Here is a 14,652-nt window from a genome sequence, read left to right as displayed (position 1 = left end):
TAACACAGGAGAAAGAAACAAAACCAGAAAACAAAAACCCCTCCCTCTAGACAACATAGACGTAATGATTGCACTTATTAGATGTAGACGGGGTGGGCAGAAGGCTTGCCAAGTGCACACGCATTCCTCTTGCTGCCCATAGCCTGGGGCCAGAGGTAGGTGGCTCTGGGCTGGCTGCAGAGTGGGGTCCCCTTTGGTGGAGCCCACAAGCCATCTGAGGCTACAAGGGAAAGCCAAGTCTGGGGTCAGGCCCAGGCTGGCTTCTGCTTAGCAGCCACGTTTCTTTAAGGACAACACTTAGCAAGGGGAGTAGGGCTCCCCCGGGGAGCACTAGGATCAGGGGGAGGGGATGGCTGGGCCAGGGAAGACAAGAAAAAGGATGAGGGTTTGAGGCTGGCTTCCAGTTGTTCTGTAGTCCTTTAGATGATGCAATTTCTTTGCTTTTTTTTTCTTTTCTTTTTTCTTTTTCTTGGCGATGCTATAGAACCTGGTTTCTGTCCTGCAGAGCGATATATATATAGTCTTTCTCATTGGGAGTGACAGCAGCACTTTCAACACGGTAATGCCTGCTGCTCTTCCTCACTCGCTGTGTCCACCAGCCCAGTGGTGTGGGCCTTCTGTAAGCCCTCGTGGATTGGACCCAAGCAGACATGGCAGAAGTAGAGGAGCTGCCTAGACCCGGAAGCGGCTGTGCGGGCGGTCCAGAGCTCACACCCGAGGTCCAGAGCTCACACCACGTGCCCCAGAGGACCAGTGCTAGCATTAAGCCTGTAAGTCAAAGGCCTCTTTGGCAGAACCTTGGGCTGTTAGAATCACCTGGGGGGAGGGGGGCAGCTGGGGGGCCCAGCCAGGGGACATTTTGGTTCCTGACTAGTAAGGCACAACCTTGTAATGGCAGAAGCCCCTCTTCTCCCTCCCCATTCCCCAGCAGACCCGCTTCTTTCCTGGGCCTCTAGCGTTCTCCTAAGCTGAAGGGGTTAGGGATGTGAGCTGGTAAAGTGGGCAGTGTGGCTGGAGAGGGGTACTGTTCCTGCACCCCTCAGGGGGAAGACAGCCAGGACTAAATGGCTTTTCCAGGGAGAATGCAGGAAAAGGAAAAACAGGAGAGAGATAAAGAGAGAGAGGGAGGCAGAGAGACAAGGAAAGGAAGCTAGAGCGACAGAAAGGGAGAGTTCTTGGGTCTATATAGTGATTTTTTTTTTCTCTAAGAGAGAGGAGAGAGTTCCTTATCTGGGGGTGAAGGCTGCCGGCTCTGAGGGCTGAGGAATCTGGGGTCTTCAAAACCTGGGTGTTGGGCATAGGGGCACTATTTGTAGGGCCTCAGGAAGCTGGAAACTTTGGAGCGGAGCAGCTTGATGAAGGACTTTGGCAGCATCTCCTTGTGCTTCTCTGTGTATTTGAAGTAGTTCTGGGGGTGAGCCAGCACCTCGAAGAAGGCCTTGATGAGCTTCTTGTCCTGCAAAGGATGGCAGGGGCAGCGTGAGTGTCAGCAGGGGAAAGAGGGGCCCGCCTCAGCTCAGCAGCAGCCCCCCTTGCTGTCTAACAGGGCTACACCGAGGTGAGCTGGATCCCCACCCCCACTTCCTGTTCCTCCTTTAGAATCTACAGGTCAGCCAGTGGCAGCCCCAGCCTTCCATGGCCCAGTCCTTGAAGCCATCCTCGACTCCTCTTCTTTGCTCACAACCACAGCAAGTCCTGTGGACTCTACCTTCAAGATATATCCAGAGTCTGACCCCTTCTCACTGTCTCCACAGCTAGCACCCTGTCTAAGCCACCATCATCTCTCACTTGGACTGTTGCAAGCGCTCCCTAACTGGTCTCCATGCTTCTACCTACCTATGCTTCTACAGACTGTTCTTCCCCAGAGTGACTTTTAAAAAATGTTTGATTAGGTCATGTCCATTCAGAACACTTCTCTGCTGCTTTTCACTCAGTAAAGCCGAGTCCCTTGCTTGGCCCATTCGCTGAATGTGATCTGTGCCCTGTTCTCTCTCCTCCATCCTCTCGAATTTTCCTTATTTTGTTGACCACACTGGCCTTCTCAAAGTTCTTGGACATGCCACACTGCTCCCATGCTCCATAGCTTGGAACACTCCTCTCCTGACTGTCTGATAGGTAGTCCTTTATCTCATTCAGGTCTCTTCTCAGAGGCCTTCTCTGAGCAACCTGGCAACGTGATGTGTGGAGAGCCTCGTACGTGCCAGGCACTGTGCCTTAGGACTCAGATCTTCCAGCTTCTAGGGTAGGTTCTTTCCACTGCATCAGCAGATTTTTAAAATAAGAGGTGGGGCTTTCAGCCTCTCCTCCCCACTTTAATCAAAACAGCTCGACTACTTTATGCATTAGAATTCCATAGCATATCTATATAATAAAAACCCAGTGGTCGTAACGCCATAACGACCAAAGACCGGTCACCAGGAGGTGACTTGACGCTGTGTCCTGCGGCGCTGGCGGGACTTGACTCTGGTCTGGGTCCCGTGGTGCGCCGGGTCTTGGTCTCACGTGGTTTCGTGCACTGAGCCCCTAGTTTGAAATAAGGGTTCAGATGCTTTAAAAAATGTGTTGTTTTTTTGGTTTTGTTTTTCTGTTAATCCTCACTCGAGGATATTTTTCCATTGATTTTTAGGGAGAGTAGAAGAGAGAGGGAAAGAGAGAGAGAAACACTGATGTGAGAGAACACATCGATTGGTTGCTTCCTGCATGAGCCCCGACCAGGGCCCAGGCCGGGAAGGAGCCTGCAACCAAGGTACGTACCCTTGACTAGAATTGAACTAGGACCCTTTGGTCCACAGGCCAACGCTCTATCCACTGAGCCAAACCAGCTAGGCTAAAAAATGTTTTAAAAGCATTTCTGAAATGATATTCTTTGCAGTCTGCAAGTTCTAGAAGATTTTTGTTATCATGTCCATTATTTTGATGATAATACAAAAATTATTAACATAGAGACAAACCTTTTTAAAATTAATAATTTATGAAGGACTGTGACCAGGACTATAGTTTCTTAAGATTTTCTCAAACTGGGGTCCACATGACCCAGGTGTCTAGTTGATTCTTCAATGCTGGAAACATTTCTTTTCCCTTAAAAGAGGTCTTTACTGGATTAACTCTGAGAAATGCTGTGCTAATTTGCTTTTCTGTGGGAGTAAGGGAAGGAAGGGACTTAAGCAAAAGCATCTTTCTATACCTAATTTTCCCTAGATTTAAAATTATATATATATATATATATATATATATATATATATATATATATTTATTGATTTCAGAGAGGAAGGGAGAAAGCGAGAGAAACATCAATGATGTGAGAGAATCATTGATCGGCTGCCTCCTGCACGCCCCCTAATGGGGATCGAGCCTGCAACCTGGGCATGTGCCCTGACTGGGAATCAAACCCTGACCTCCTGGTTCATAGGGGCCACACTGGCCAGACCCTAGAATTCTTTATGGAAGAGGTAGGGGACATTACATCTCCTCATCTTCCCTTTGTCTTCCCCCAAGGTGTGGGTAATACTACAGTCAGGTGGGCTTAGGCTCAAATTTCAGCTTACCCTCTGGGCAACTTCTATAATTCTCTGTGCCTCATATTTCTCATCTGTCAAGTGGGAATGATGAAAGTACCTAATTCACAGAGCAATTGTGTGTCTCCAATGAGAATATTCATGTAAGCACATAGCATATTGCCTGCACATTGTTACATACATGTTCATTGAATGTTGGCTATTGTTATTGATATTCACTTGCCTTTAAAATCTCCTGGTGGTTTTCAGATGCATAGAGCCGACCGTCTCGCACAATGTCTTCTACTAGCTGCTCATAGTCCTCTGCAAAGTCAACCCAGGGGAAGAGCTTAGGGGTGGGAACCCTTCTGTTCCCCTTGCCGCCCCCCAAGGCCCTCGAGCCTCCCCTTTCTCAGCCACCTCCCTGGCTCTCCTGCCCTTGCTCACCGTCGTAGGTGACATAGGGGATCTGGAAGCCACGGGCACTGTTGGCCTCGCTTGTCTTGAAGTTGATCCAGAGCTTCCTGGAGCGGGCGGTGAAGGCGATGGGGCGCTCATAGGTCTGGCAGGTCTCGTAGGTGGTTATGGAGGACGGGGAGGCTGGGAAGGCAAGCAGCATGTCAGGGGAGCAGCAGGGCGTGCTCCCCAAGCCCTCCCGGAGTGAGGGCTGTGGGAGGAGGAATCATGCTGAGAGGTGTCACCTGTGCACGCGCCGCCCCCACCCCCATACATACATTGTCTCCCACCCCCATGAGCTTGTTCCACAACTCCTCTTTGACATCCTGGCACTCACAGAGTGGAAGAAATCTGACACTTAAATGAATGGAACAGCAAAAATGCTAGAGGAGGACGGTGGCACATGTGACACTACTGGAGTTCTGGTCCCAGTGCTGCCTTTCTTAACCGCTTTCCGCCCACCATGCGCATCACGGCTGCTTTCCTTTGTGAGCTTCTCTCCTCCCAAGGCCTCCCTTGCCATGGCCCCAGTTCTTCCTGTGCCAGTTTTCTCTCTTTCCCTCCCAACCAGCTCTGGACTGCCCTTCCCTGGCCCAGCTGTGCAGCCACCCACAGTTCTTTCTCATGACGAGGACGTCCCCACACTCGTCCTCAGATGGCAGGAAGATCTCGGGCACCACGATAAGGATCTTGCGCTTGGGCGGGGGGTTGATATTCCAGACGCACTCCACGCCAGCTGGGTAGTTGCCTGGGTAGTTGGGGGACTCGATATAGCCAGTGAACTCACCCAGCTCCCCACCACACTGACGATCTGTAGCCAAGGGCAGCGGACAGAGCAAGGAGAAGTGAAGTCAGTGGGGAAATGGGTTGGGGAAAATGAAGAGCTCTGAAGTGGAGATCAGACACACGTAGGTAGCTAGCCACCTTCTGAGCTCATCATCCTTTCTCCAAGTTCTGGGTCCCCTTCCCTCCTGCTCTTTTAGGACCTTCTTTTTTTTTTTTTTTAATATATTTTATTGATTTTTTACAGAGAGGAAGGGAGAGAGATAGAGAGTCAGAAACATCGATGAGAGAGAAACATCGATCAGCCGCCTCCTGCACATCCCCCACTGGAGATGTGCCCGCAACCCAGGCACATGCCCCTGACCGGAATCGAACCCGGGACCCTTCAGTCCACAGGCCGACGCTCTATCCACTGAGCCAAACCGGTTTTGGCAGGACCTTCTTATCTCCCCTCTCCTGTCTTTGCCTCCCTATAACCTGTCTCCAGGGAGAAAGTGCAACTGGTCTTGAGCCTGAGTGAGTTGGGGAGAGACGGAGGGTGGGACTTCCCTGCCCATCCACGCCCCAGGCCCGCTCCCTGCTGGTTGTCTCCCACCTTGCTTCTTCCTGTGCCCACTGCTCCCGGCCTCTCTAACCCCTTTCCTGCCGCCGGGCCTGCCACTTACTCTTGCACTGGGCTACGCTGGTGGAGCCGTCGAAGTCAGTGCTTGTGTTTCCTGGACAGCGGGTGCAGAAGTTCTGGCGGAAGTCAGGCTGATAGGAGCCCATGGCACAGCGGATGCAGCGGTGGATGCTGGTGTTGTAGTAGTGCCCCGGGGAGCACTGGACTGCAGGCAAGGGGGAAGGGAGGCGGTAAGGTGGCAGGCAAGTGGGAGTTCTGGGACGTGGGACGGGCAGGACATTCATCCTGGAGAACCAGGAGACTGGAGACACCACGGTTCCTCCCAGAGCCCCGCCTTTCCTCGTCATGCCAGAGCTCAAGGCAGGGAAGGCAAGCTTGACAGTGGTCGGCTGCAGTGCCCATCCTTTTCTCTCAGGCACTGAGCAGTGCCAAACCTGCACCGAAACTCGTTTGTAGTGTGGGGGAGACTGTGCCACCAGTTTTCCAAAGCAGAAGGGTAATCGTTGCTGTTATTTCTCCCCCAATTCCCAGGCTTGTGGCTGTGGCGGGTCAGGATGGGGCTATGAGCAGGATGGTGTGGCTGGTCGGGCAGCTGGGCCTTTCTCAGTTTGGGGAAGATGGCGGAGCAACAGACTTGGCGCTACTCTGGAGACTCGGGGAGTTTGGGGAAGTGCTGGGGGTAGGGGAGCCCCTGAAGGGGGAGTAGCCCACTCACCTTTGGTGTCACAGTCTTGGAAGGAGATGGCCCCCTCGTGCTTGGTGGTGAGGCCCCCGCCACACGGAAAACACAGAGTCCGCCCCGCTTCGGGTTGGTAGGTGCCACGGGGACATGGCTGGCAGGGCTTGAACCCGTCCACGGAGTGCTGGCCCGGTGAGCACTGACCTGCAATGAACCAAGGACCCAACTCTGATGGGGATGGTCCCGGTTATCCCTTTGGGATCACCCAGTCTCAGGGGACAGAGGCACACAAACAGGATGTTGACTAGGAGAGTAGCCTGGAGCCTGGGCCTGCCCTTGGGAAATCCCATGCCCATGGGCATCCCAGTGCCCACCCTACCCCACTCTGTATTGTTTGTTCCCCTGGCACCTGCACATGTGGTGACGTTGGTGGCTCCAAGAGGCCCGTGGGCATCACTCCCAGGGCAAAGGTCGCAGGAGAGCTGCCCTTCTCTCTCCTGGAAGGTGCCCGCTGGGCATGGCACACACTGCTCCGTCTGGCCGTGGTAATACGTTCCCTGCGGGCAGCTGACTGAGGGAGAGTCGGCTGTGCTAGCCACCCACCCCCCCTATTTCCCACCACCCAGGCCTGGGACTCCCCTTCCCGCTCCCCCAGATTTAAGGAGAATCTCTGTCTGGAAACAGAATTCTACGTGGAAGAATCGGGGGCCAAAGCCATGTGCAGGAGGGTTGGTGGCCCCACCTGTTGTCCTAGATTTCAGCCTGGGACCAGGGAGGGGCAGGAGGGTCTTGGCTGCCTCCCAATTTGAGAGATGCACCTGAGGCCGTAACGTATTCTGCTCCGGTCCCAGCTGGGTCTTTCTATTCCCATGCTCCCCTGTGTCCCAGCAAGCTCCCTTACCACACTTGGCCCCCGCGCGGTGCTGCCCAGGCCTACAGGCCTCCACCAGCTCAGCTCGCTCCCCAGCTCCCGGGCCCGGTTTGTGGGCCAGCTCATAATCCAGGCCCGCCAGGCGCAGGAGGAAGCGGTCCTGGTTGATGGACTTCCTAAGCATCTTCAGGGACCCTTTCAGCCGCCGTTCCATCCGCTGTCGGAGGCAGGGCAGCCCACAGCTGGCTGTGGCGGGTGGCGGTACGAGCCGGAGGAGGAAGAGAAGAAAGCGGCTGTGAGCAGGAGGGGAAGAGCAAAGCTAGGGCTACAGGTGAGAGGACTGGCTCCCGGGCTTGGCATTAGGCAGGGTCTGCCCCTCGTACAGGCCCCCCTTGCTGTTGAGACCTGTGGTTGCCCTCCCGCCGCCCTCCTCCAGCCGGGCGCCCAGTCCCACCTGTGGTTTCTTCGGCTCTGACCTCTGCCTCCAGCTCCAGGGTGAGCCGAGTGACTTCCTTGCCTGGAGGGGTCCGGGCCCTGCGGCCCTTGCCCTTCCGAGAGGAGTCACACTTGAGGTGGATGAAAGTGACCTGGCAGTCGGAGCAGGATGCAGCACCTGGGGGAAGGTCTTGTCACCCCAGGTGCCTCCTGGGGACAGGGAAAGTTCTCGCTCCAGCTCTCACCCTCCAGCCCAAGCCTGACACTCGCACCACATCTCTGACTGCCTCTACCTCCCTTCTTTTTTAGTTGGAGAATGTCCTGGGGCTCCCTGGGGCTCTATGCCTACACCTGCTTTTGTCCCTGCTCTTTCTGGAGTTCAGGGTCCAGTAGGTTTTCGGCCATCTCACTAAGCAGGAGAGTTGAGGGGTGGGAAGGGTTTGATGGGCAGACAACCTGTTGGAGTGGGGTCCCCAGTCCAAACCTGGCCCCAGGATTCTGCTGGCCTCCTCCGTTTTGCCTTTGTTTCGCAGGTGCAAACGGCATTTGGCGTCCTTGATCTTGAAGGAGGCCCGCTGTTTAACCGACAGCACTGCAGCCTCTGGAGGGATGGGAGAAGCTCAGCAGGGCCTGGGAGCCCTGGGGGTGGGGTGAGGGCTGCTGTGGGGGACAGTGAGAAGCTGGGCAATAAGCCAGGGCTTGGCTGGAGGAGAGGGATTACAAAAGCCAAGGCAATCAGATGCTAGGGGAAGAGGGAGCAAGGCAGCAGGGCTGGAAAATTACAGAGCAAAGAAAGGGAATCCAGAAAAAAGTAAGGCCAGTGGTTAGCGAAGAAGAGAAATCGGGGTCAATAAGCAAGAGAGTGGGGTGGGAACAGGCCTTAGGCTGGTGCTCACCATGGCAGTGGTTGGTATTTGTGCTGTTCCCGGTGTGGCCAGCTCGGGCTGGAGCGGCCCTGGGGCTGGGGGTGCCACAGCTCACCGTGAAGCCATTTTCCGACTCTGAGAGAAGGGGGCTGTCAAAGCTCTGACCTGCCCCCCCCCCAAAACCCTCAGTGGTTGGATATGTCTAAGGGCAGCAGAGTTGCTGCCTGAACAGCCAGTCTTCCTCCCCCATTACCCCCCACCCCCACCCTGGGCCCTCCAGCAACCTCCCCTATGTACCTGGCAAAAACCGGGCCCGGGAGGGGCAGGTCAGGGCACAGGTGTCCTTCTTGCCAGCGCGGTTGCAGCTGAGCATAGCTTTCGAGGCACCAGGACTGCTCTGACACTTCACAGGCTCTAGGAAGGGAGAGAAGCTGAGGAGCGGGCCTGCTGTTCGCACCCTCCCCCTCAGCTGGGTAAGGTGGAGGAAGAGAATTAGCTACACGCAGAGTTGTAATTGTCACTTACACAGAGACTGATAAAGGAAGGAAAGGGCTATTTACTGGAGCCTTCCTGTGTCTAACAAGCAGCCACACTCTCCACCCCTATTACTACCTCACTTTCCTCCACGTGGAATGTGTTGCTTTCCAGAACCCCTGAAATGGTAGTGCCAGCTGCGGCCAGCAGAGGGCGATGCCCACCTGTGCAATCCTTGCCATTCCAGTGCAGTCGGCCCTGGCCTGCGGGGCAGGTACACTGGTAGCTGCCAGGAGTGTTGATACAGCCAAAGCGGCAACCTCCCCGGTTGATGCTGCATTCATCCACATCTGGGGGGAGGAGCAGGGAGTCACAGACAAACATGGGTGGGGGCAGAGAAGGAGCCAGGGAGTGGGCAGTGAGTAAGGACCCCGGGTTAGAGTTCCAGGCATTTCAAGATGACTACCGGTCTGAGAAGAGGTCAAACCTACGACCTCCTTTCTTTATCTCTGCCCACAGTCAAAAGAATGATTGAGAAGGGGCCAAGGTGATGAGCTTTGTAAAGCCTTCCCCTGCTGCCTCCCAGTGGGGCTGTCATTGGGAGCTAAGGCTAGGAGTCAGGGGAAAGTGATGGGGATGGGAGATGGGAATTTTGGATTCCCAGTTGTCTTAACTCCTCCCATTTCATCCTGATGGATGCAGACATGGCACGGGCACCTGGGGATTTGCCCATTGGCTTGGGAACAAGCCAACTCAGGGGCTCGTTCAGTTGAACGGTGAGGAGGTGAGAGGGGCCTGGTAGCTGAGGGTGCAGATTTGCTGGCTTACCCCCACAGTGGGTGACACCGTACAGCAGGTAGCCATGATGGCAGAGGCACTGGAAGCTTCCCGGCGTGTTCACACACATGTGGTCACAGGTGCGATCAAAGGAACACTCGTCTATATCTGGAAGAGCAAGGATTCAAGCCAGAGTCTGTCTTGGGGGCCTTGGCCCCGGGACCCCTTGCTCAGGTGAAGGGCCCAAGTGAGAGGCCTTGGCTCCCTCCTTACATTGAAAGCCCCTACGGATGGCCCAGCCCTAGAGGCAGCAATGCAGCAATGCTCCCATCCCCTGCCCCCCGCTTGCATTCCCGGAGTCAGGAACGGCGAGACCGGATGCCTCCGGTCAGGGCCGCTGTGTGTCAGACCCTACCAAGGATATGAATTGGGGTGAAACCCCTCCCTTCCTCCCTCTGCCAAGCCACGCACCCCAGTGCAGAGCTGGGCCGCCCAGAAGGCGTGCATTTGCTAATTTGCAGCACGACCCTGCTTACAGAAGGGCTCCACCGTGTCTGTTGACTTTCTCAGGCTCTGGCCTGCTTGAAACTCTCCACCCCAAGGACCTGTCCCGGGCTTTCTCCTTGGCCCCAGTCTACTCACCCTGGCAGTTCCTCTCATTGATGAGAAGCTTATAGCCCTTCTTGCAGCTGCATTCAAAGCTGCCCACCGTGTTGCGGCAAATGTGGTCGCAGCCCCCGTTGTTCAGGCGGCACTCGTCTATGTCTGGGGAGGCAGGACAAATAGAGAAAATCAAAGGTAATACTGAAGGCTGGGGACAAGCAAGGATACAGGATCACGCCCTGCCTCAAGCCAGAATCACGGAGAGCCCTGAGCCTGCGCCTTCTGACTCTCCCACTTCTTCCCTGTTCAGGGGATTGTCTGTGCCATTAGGAAAGGTGCTCGGGCTGAGTCCCCTAAGAAGGGGATGCAGGGGAGCCAGGTCAGGCCCTCGGGGAGCTGCCTGGAGCAGAAGTAGGTGGGCTTCTGACTAACAGGGCCAGTCCATGCCCTTCACTCTGCTGCCGGTGGCCCTTCCCCAAAGGCTGGAGGATGGGGTTTGTCCCTTTCCTGCCCCACCACCCCCGGCCCCCGCCTGCCACCGGAGCCCAGCTAGGTGGGTGAGGAGATGGCACAGAGACGTGGATATTCAAAGGGACAGCTCTTCAGAGGGAAAAGCCAGCGAGTGAGTCTGGGCAGCTGATGGGGGAGGGGAGAGGGCCAGGCAGGGGCTGGACTGGGAGAGATCTGGAGAGACTCAGGCCTGAGGCAGCTTTCAGCACTAGGAAGGGAGGGGGGGGCGGGGTGAGCAGCTTCCTTCCTGAGGTCAAGTTCCCCAAGCTGGTGGCAGACAGGACCCAGGCTACGCACCCCTCCTTGGGGGAGGGGCAGCCCTCCCCTTCACTCTCAGCATACCTGTCAACAGTCCTTCCCAGCAGGAAACCTCTCAGCTCTGGCTGTCTGACCTGCTGCCCCAGCCCTCCCAGTCCTCTCGGCCAGCTGCTGGCCAGAAGACACAAGAATGAGCCCAGGCCTCCTTCCAGTCCTCACTCCGCTGACCAGGGAGCAGGCCCTGATGAATCATTGTTTTCAGCATGGCTACCCTGCACTCCCCAACCTTCCCGTAGACCTGGCTCATTAAAGGAGAGGAAATAGATGCACAGTGTGGGAAAGTCTGCCGTCGTCACAGCTAGCACAAAGTGTTCATCATCTGTCAGGCCTGTTCTGAGTACTTTGTAATTTATAACTCCTTTCCTCCTTACAGCATTCTGCAAGCACCCTCACTGTGGTGAGACTCAGGCGCAGAGATGCCAAGTTACTTGCCCAGGATCACTGAGCTAAGCCGAGGCAGAGCTGGGATCTGAACCCAGGAGCCAGGCTCCAGCATCAGTGCTCCCACGCGACCAGGACAGCCCATGTGGGATAAGGGGGTTATGGAACACACTTCACACACACAGGCTCACATATCCTTCAGACCCAGGGACAAATGTAAATGGCGTGTTCATTAGCCGAGAGGGTTAAGGATCTGTAGGGGACAGGAATGAAAGTAGGGAAATCAAGGTCGTGTAGGGAGGGGGGCACTCAGGGACTGGCTGGACTTCTGTGCCCTGTGAACGGAGATGGGAAAGGTGGACAGCAGACAAGCCTTAGCTATGACCTCAGCCCTTTAGCATCCGGACAGCCTCCAGGGGTGCAGGAGGTCTGGTCCCTCCCCGCTCTCAGTCCCCACCTCAGCCCTCCCCTTCGCCCCGTCCTCTGAAAGCCCTCACCTTTGCAGGTCTTCCTGTCCGGCTGCAGCATGAAGCCCACGGGGCAGCTGCAGTGGACGCCTGTCGCCGCGTCGTGGCACTTACTGTCGCAGCCCCCGTTGTTGACGGCACAGGTCTCTGTGTAGGAGGGAGCGGGATGGTAACAGGTTATCAGCCTGGAGGAACCCCAAACTCTAGAGGCCCGAGGGCAGAGGCGAGGCCTCGGCTGCCTCCCTGTGCTTTACAAGGAGCAGTAAGCGGAGGCTCCCAGCCCCCAGCCCCTCACAGTGCAGCCAAGCAGTCACGTCCCTGCCCCCTACTTGATTGAAACAAGGTGGACAGCAGTGAGGCAGGTACAAGCCAGAGCTGTCAGGCAGGAATGTGCTGAGGGTGGAGGAGGCAGAGAGGGCGGGTGCAAGGAGGGTGGGAGCAGTCGCTACCAGGGAATAAGAAGGGCGGACAGGAGTTCCCTCTTTCCACTGACTACCTCCTTTGGTGGGTGGGGGGTCATGGTGGGGTAATCTTGGGCAGAGTGAGCCTGGTGATTCCTGGGACAGCTGATGGCCACCGGTTCCTCTTTCCCTGCCTCCCTGCCCAGCTGCTTTCAGAACAATTCCAGTTCAAGGGCTGATTGCTGGTCCTCAGAAGAGACGGCAGTCATTTCCCAGCCCCTTCGAGGCTACCCCCAGCTCCTCCCAAGCCCTCCTTTTAGGAGCAGATGGAGACAAGCGGGCTGTTCTGTTGTTCTACTTTCCTGGTGGGGAGGGGAGCAGAGGGGGCAAAAGCAGCAGGATCAGAGCAGGAAGGGCGCGGGGAGGCAGGTCAGCGAGCTACAGAACCTCGGCGCTGTCTCTGCTATCGCCCCCTCCTGACTGGCAAGTTTCCCTTCGCTGAGAGGTTGGAGTAGGGTTGTATGGATGGGTCACTTGCCCTATTTTCTGAATTCAGAGCAGGAGAAAAACAGGTTTAACAGCTGAGGAGTGTCAGTGAGGCAGGAAAAACCCCCAGCTCAGATCATGCAAGGCCCTGCACAGGGGCTGTGAGGAGGAGTGGGCCATCCCCCGGGGGCCGAGATTCTCCCATCAGAGAGACAACATCCCAAGGCCTCTGCGAGGGAAGAGAGGAGTGGTTCCCAGAATCGGGAACCGAATGAGAAAGGCACCGGAGAGCACTATCGCTTGAATCGCTGACTCCTAAAACTTCGGCCCAACCCTTGTCACTGAGGAGACCAGCACGGACGGGGCACTAGAAGGCCAACTGCCGGTGGGGCCCTGGTCATGCCTGGTCCCTCCATGCCCGGGTTTGGGCGCGGCCACAGGGGATCTCCTATGGAGCACTCCCGCCTGTCTCTCCTGGGGTTCCCCAAGGTCATGGGAGGGAACCTGAGTTCAGACGCCAAGCCCAGCCAGTCCCCCAAGAATGTCCTTAGCATAAGAAGGAGTGCCCCAAGCCCAGAGCAGTGAGAGGGGAACAGAGATCCTGTGCGAGTCAAGGCAGACTCGGCAGAGCTAGAAGGCGGCAGAGCCAGAACCCAGAGTCAGGTCTGTCTGAACGCCAAGGCCATGATCTGCACCATATGGAGGGAGCGGGCGACGCGCGATGCTGGGACTGGAGCTACGGCGGGCACGAAGCCCCGAGGAGGGTGGCACCGTGGACACGATGGCTGAGAGGGGGCTGCTGGGTCTTCAGCTGTGTCGAAGGCAGAGAAAGGGAGGGGGCCGATGGCTGGGCAGGGGTGAGGTGTTAGAGGTGGGTGAGGGAGAAGGTGGAAGGACAGGGCAGGAGAAAAGGAGAGGGATAGGATCCAAGACAAAACCAGCATGAAGGCTCCTGGGCCAGCTCTTGGGGACTCAGGAGACACTCGGTGGGCCCTGCTGGCAGGGGAGCCAGCCAGGCCGGGCCCCGAGGGCATGCGGTTAGTGGGAGCCCCAGCGGTTAGCCTTTCCCCTAGCAAGCCAGTGAGAGCACGCGGGGAGAGCAGACATATTTACCATTAGAAACGGCCTGAGGGGGGATGTGCTGCTCTAGCCGCCTTTCCCCTGTTTGACATTGTAAAAAAGCTGTTTAGATGCTGGGCAGCAGCCACTGTGGCCCACCGAGCCCGGCCCCTCCCCACCCTCCTCCACCCTGCAGGCCCCACCACTGTCCCGTATATGAGCCTGAGACTCCAAAACTTCACTCCCCAGCCTGGTCCTGCCTGGTGTCCTCAAGGAAGCTGGGCTCCCACCAAAGGACTGACGGGAAAGCCTCAGAGCAGGGCAGTCATGGGCCCAGGACACACAGCATGCCCAGGGCAGAGCTGGGAATCCACCATCCAGTTTACAAGCTGCCAGACCCCAAAGGGTGCCCACCCTCTCCGCTCAACTACACTGCCCTCCGCCTGCCCAGCAAACGTGAGTGTCCTGACGCCTCTAACAGTGAAGCTTCCGCCTGCCAGGGCTGGGAGGGAATGAGGCCAGGGCAAGCTCAGTACGTTCTACTGGAGGCGAGGGTGAGGGTCGTGGAAGGAAGGTGGCTGTGGGCCCTAGAACAGCCTCCTGTGGGCTCTCTTCTGCCTCACTTGGCTGTGGCCTAGAAGGCAGGATGGGTCTTGCATTAGGGAAGAGCTCAAGCTTAACTCACATCGGCTGGGCCCAGCTCATCCTGAGGCATGCAGCTTTCCCTGGGGACTGCATGCAGTTTCTCCTGCGAGACTGGGGGGTCAGGGGGGTGAGATTGGGGGGGTGGGTTGGAAAGCAGAATTAGATTTATGAGGGAGAAGTGACAGGAGCTGGTACAATCAGCCTAGAGAAGGCAGCAGGAAGGCCTTAAAGGTTCCAGGGTCTTTGAAGAGTTAGTTCCGAGGGAACTCGAAGCAGGTGAGATTTACTTGGAGGACTTAGAGCCCTGGGTGCCAGTCTCGGAGCC

General features: G+C 56.4%; 1 protein-coding gene across 1 annotated transcript in view; it reads right to left on the bottom strand.

Annotated features, from left to right (window-relative positions):
• Positions 1-471: 471 nt before the first annotated feature.
• The window catches only part of SCUBE3 (signal peptide, CUB domain and EGF like domain containing 3), a gene marked incomplete at its 5' end in the record, with an annotated part of 32,822 nt that continues 18,641 nt past the window's right edge, over positions 472-14,652 (bottom strand). The window contains 16 exons of the mRNA XM_081093906.1: positions 472-1,456; positions 3,739-3,818; positions 3,942-4,094; positions 4,564-4,761; positions 5,399-5,560; positions 6,071-6,238; positions 6,444-6,605; positions 6,936-7,151; positions 7,360-7,518; positions 7,825-7,941; positions 8,237-8,341; positions 8,504-8,620; positions 8,905-9,030; positions 9,509-9,625; positions 10,100-10,222; positions 11,767-11,883. Of these exons, the coding sequence (XP_080950032.1) occupies positions 1,307-1,456; positions 3,739-3,818; positions 3,942-4,094; positions 4,564-4,761; positions 5,399-5,560; positions 6,071-6,238; positions 6,444-6,605; positions 6,936-7,151; positions 7,360-7,518; positions 7,825-7,941; positions 8,237-8,341; positions 8,504-8,620; positions 8,905-9,030; positions 9,509-9,625; positions 10,100-10,222; positions 11,767-11,883 (2,270 nt within the window). The 3' untranslated portion in view covers positions 472-1,306. The remainder of the gene's footprint in view (positions 1,457-3,738; positions 3,819-3,941; positions 4,095-4,563; positions 4,762-5,398; positions 5,561-6,070; positions 6,239-6,443; positions 6,606-6,935; positions 7,152-7,359; positions 7,519-7,824; positions 7,942-8,236; positions 8,342-8,503; positions 8,621-8,904; positions 9,031-9,508; positions 9,626-10,099; positions 10,223-11,766; positions 11,884-14,652) is intronic.

This window comes from Myotis nattereri (assembly GCF_964212035.1).
Source record: "Myotis nattereri genome assembly, chromosome: 6".
NCBI lineage: Eukaryota > Metazoa > Chordata > Mammalia > Chiroptera > Vespertilionidae > Myotis > Myotis nattereri.
Note: the sequence above shows the minus strand (reverse complement) of the source record. Positions and strands in the feature narration are given on the sequence as shown.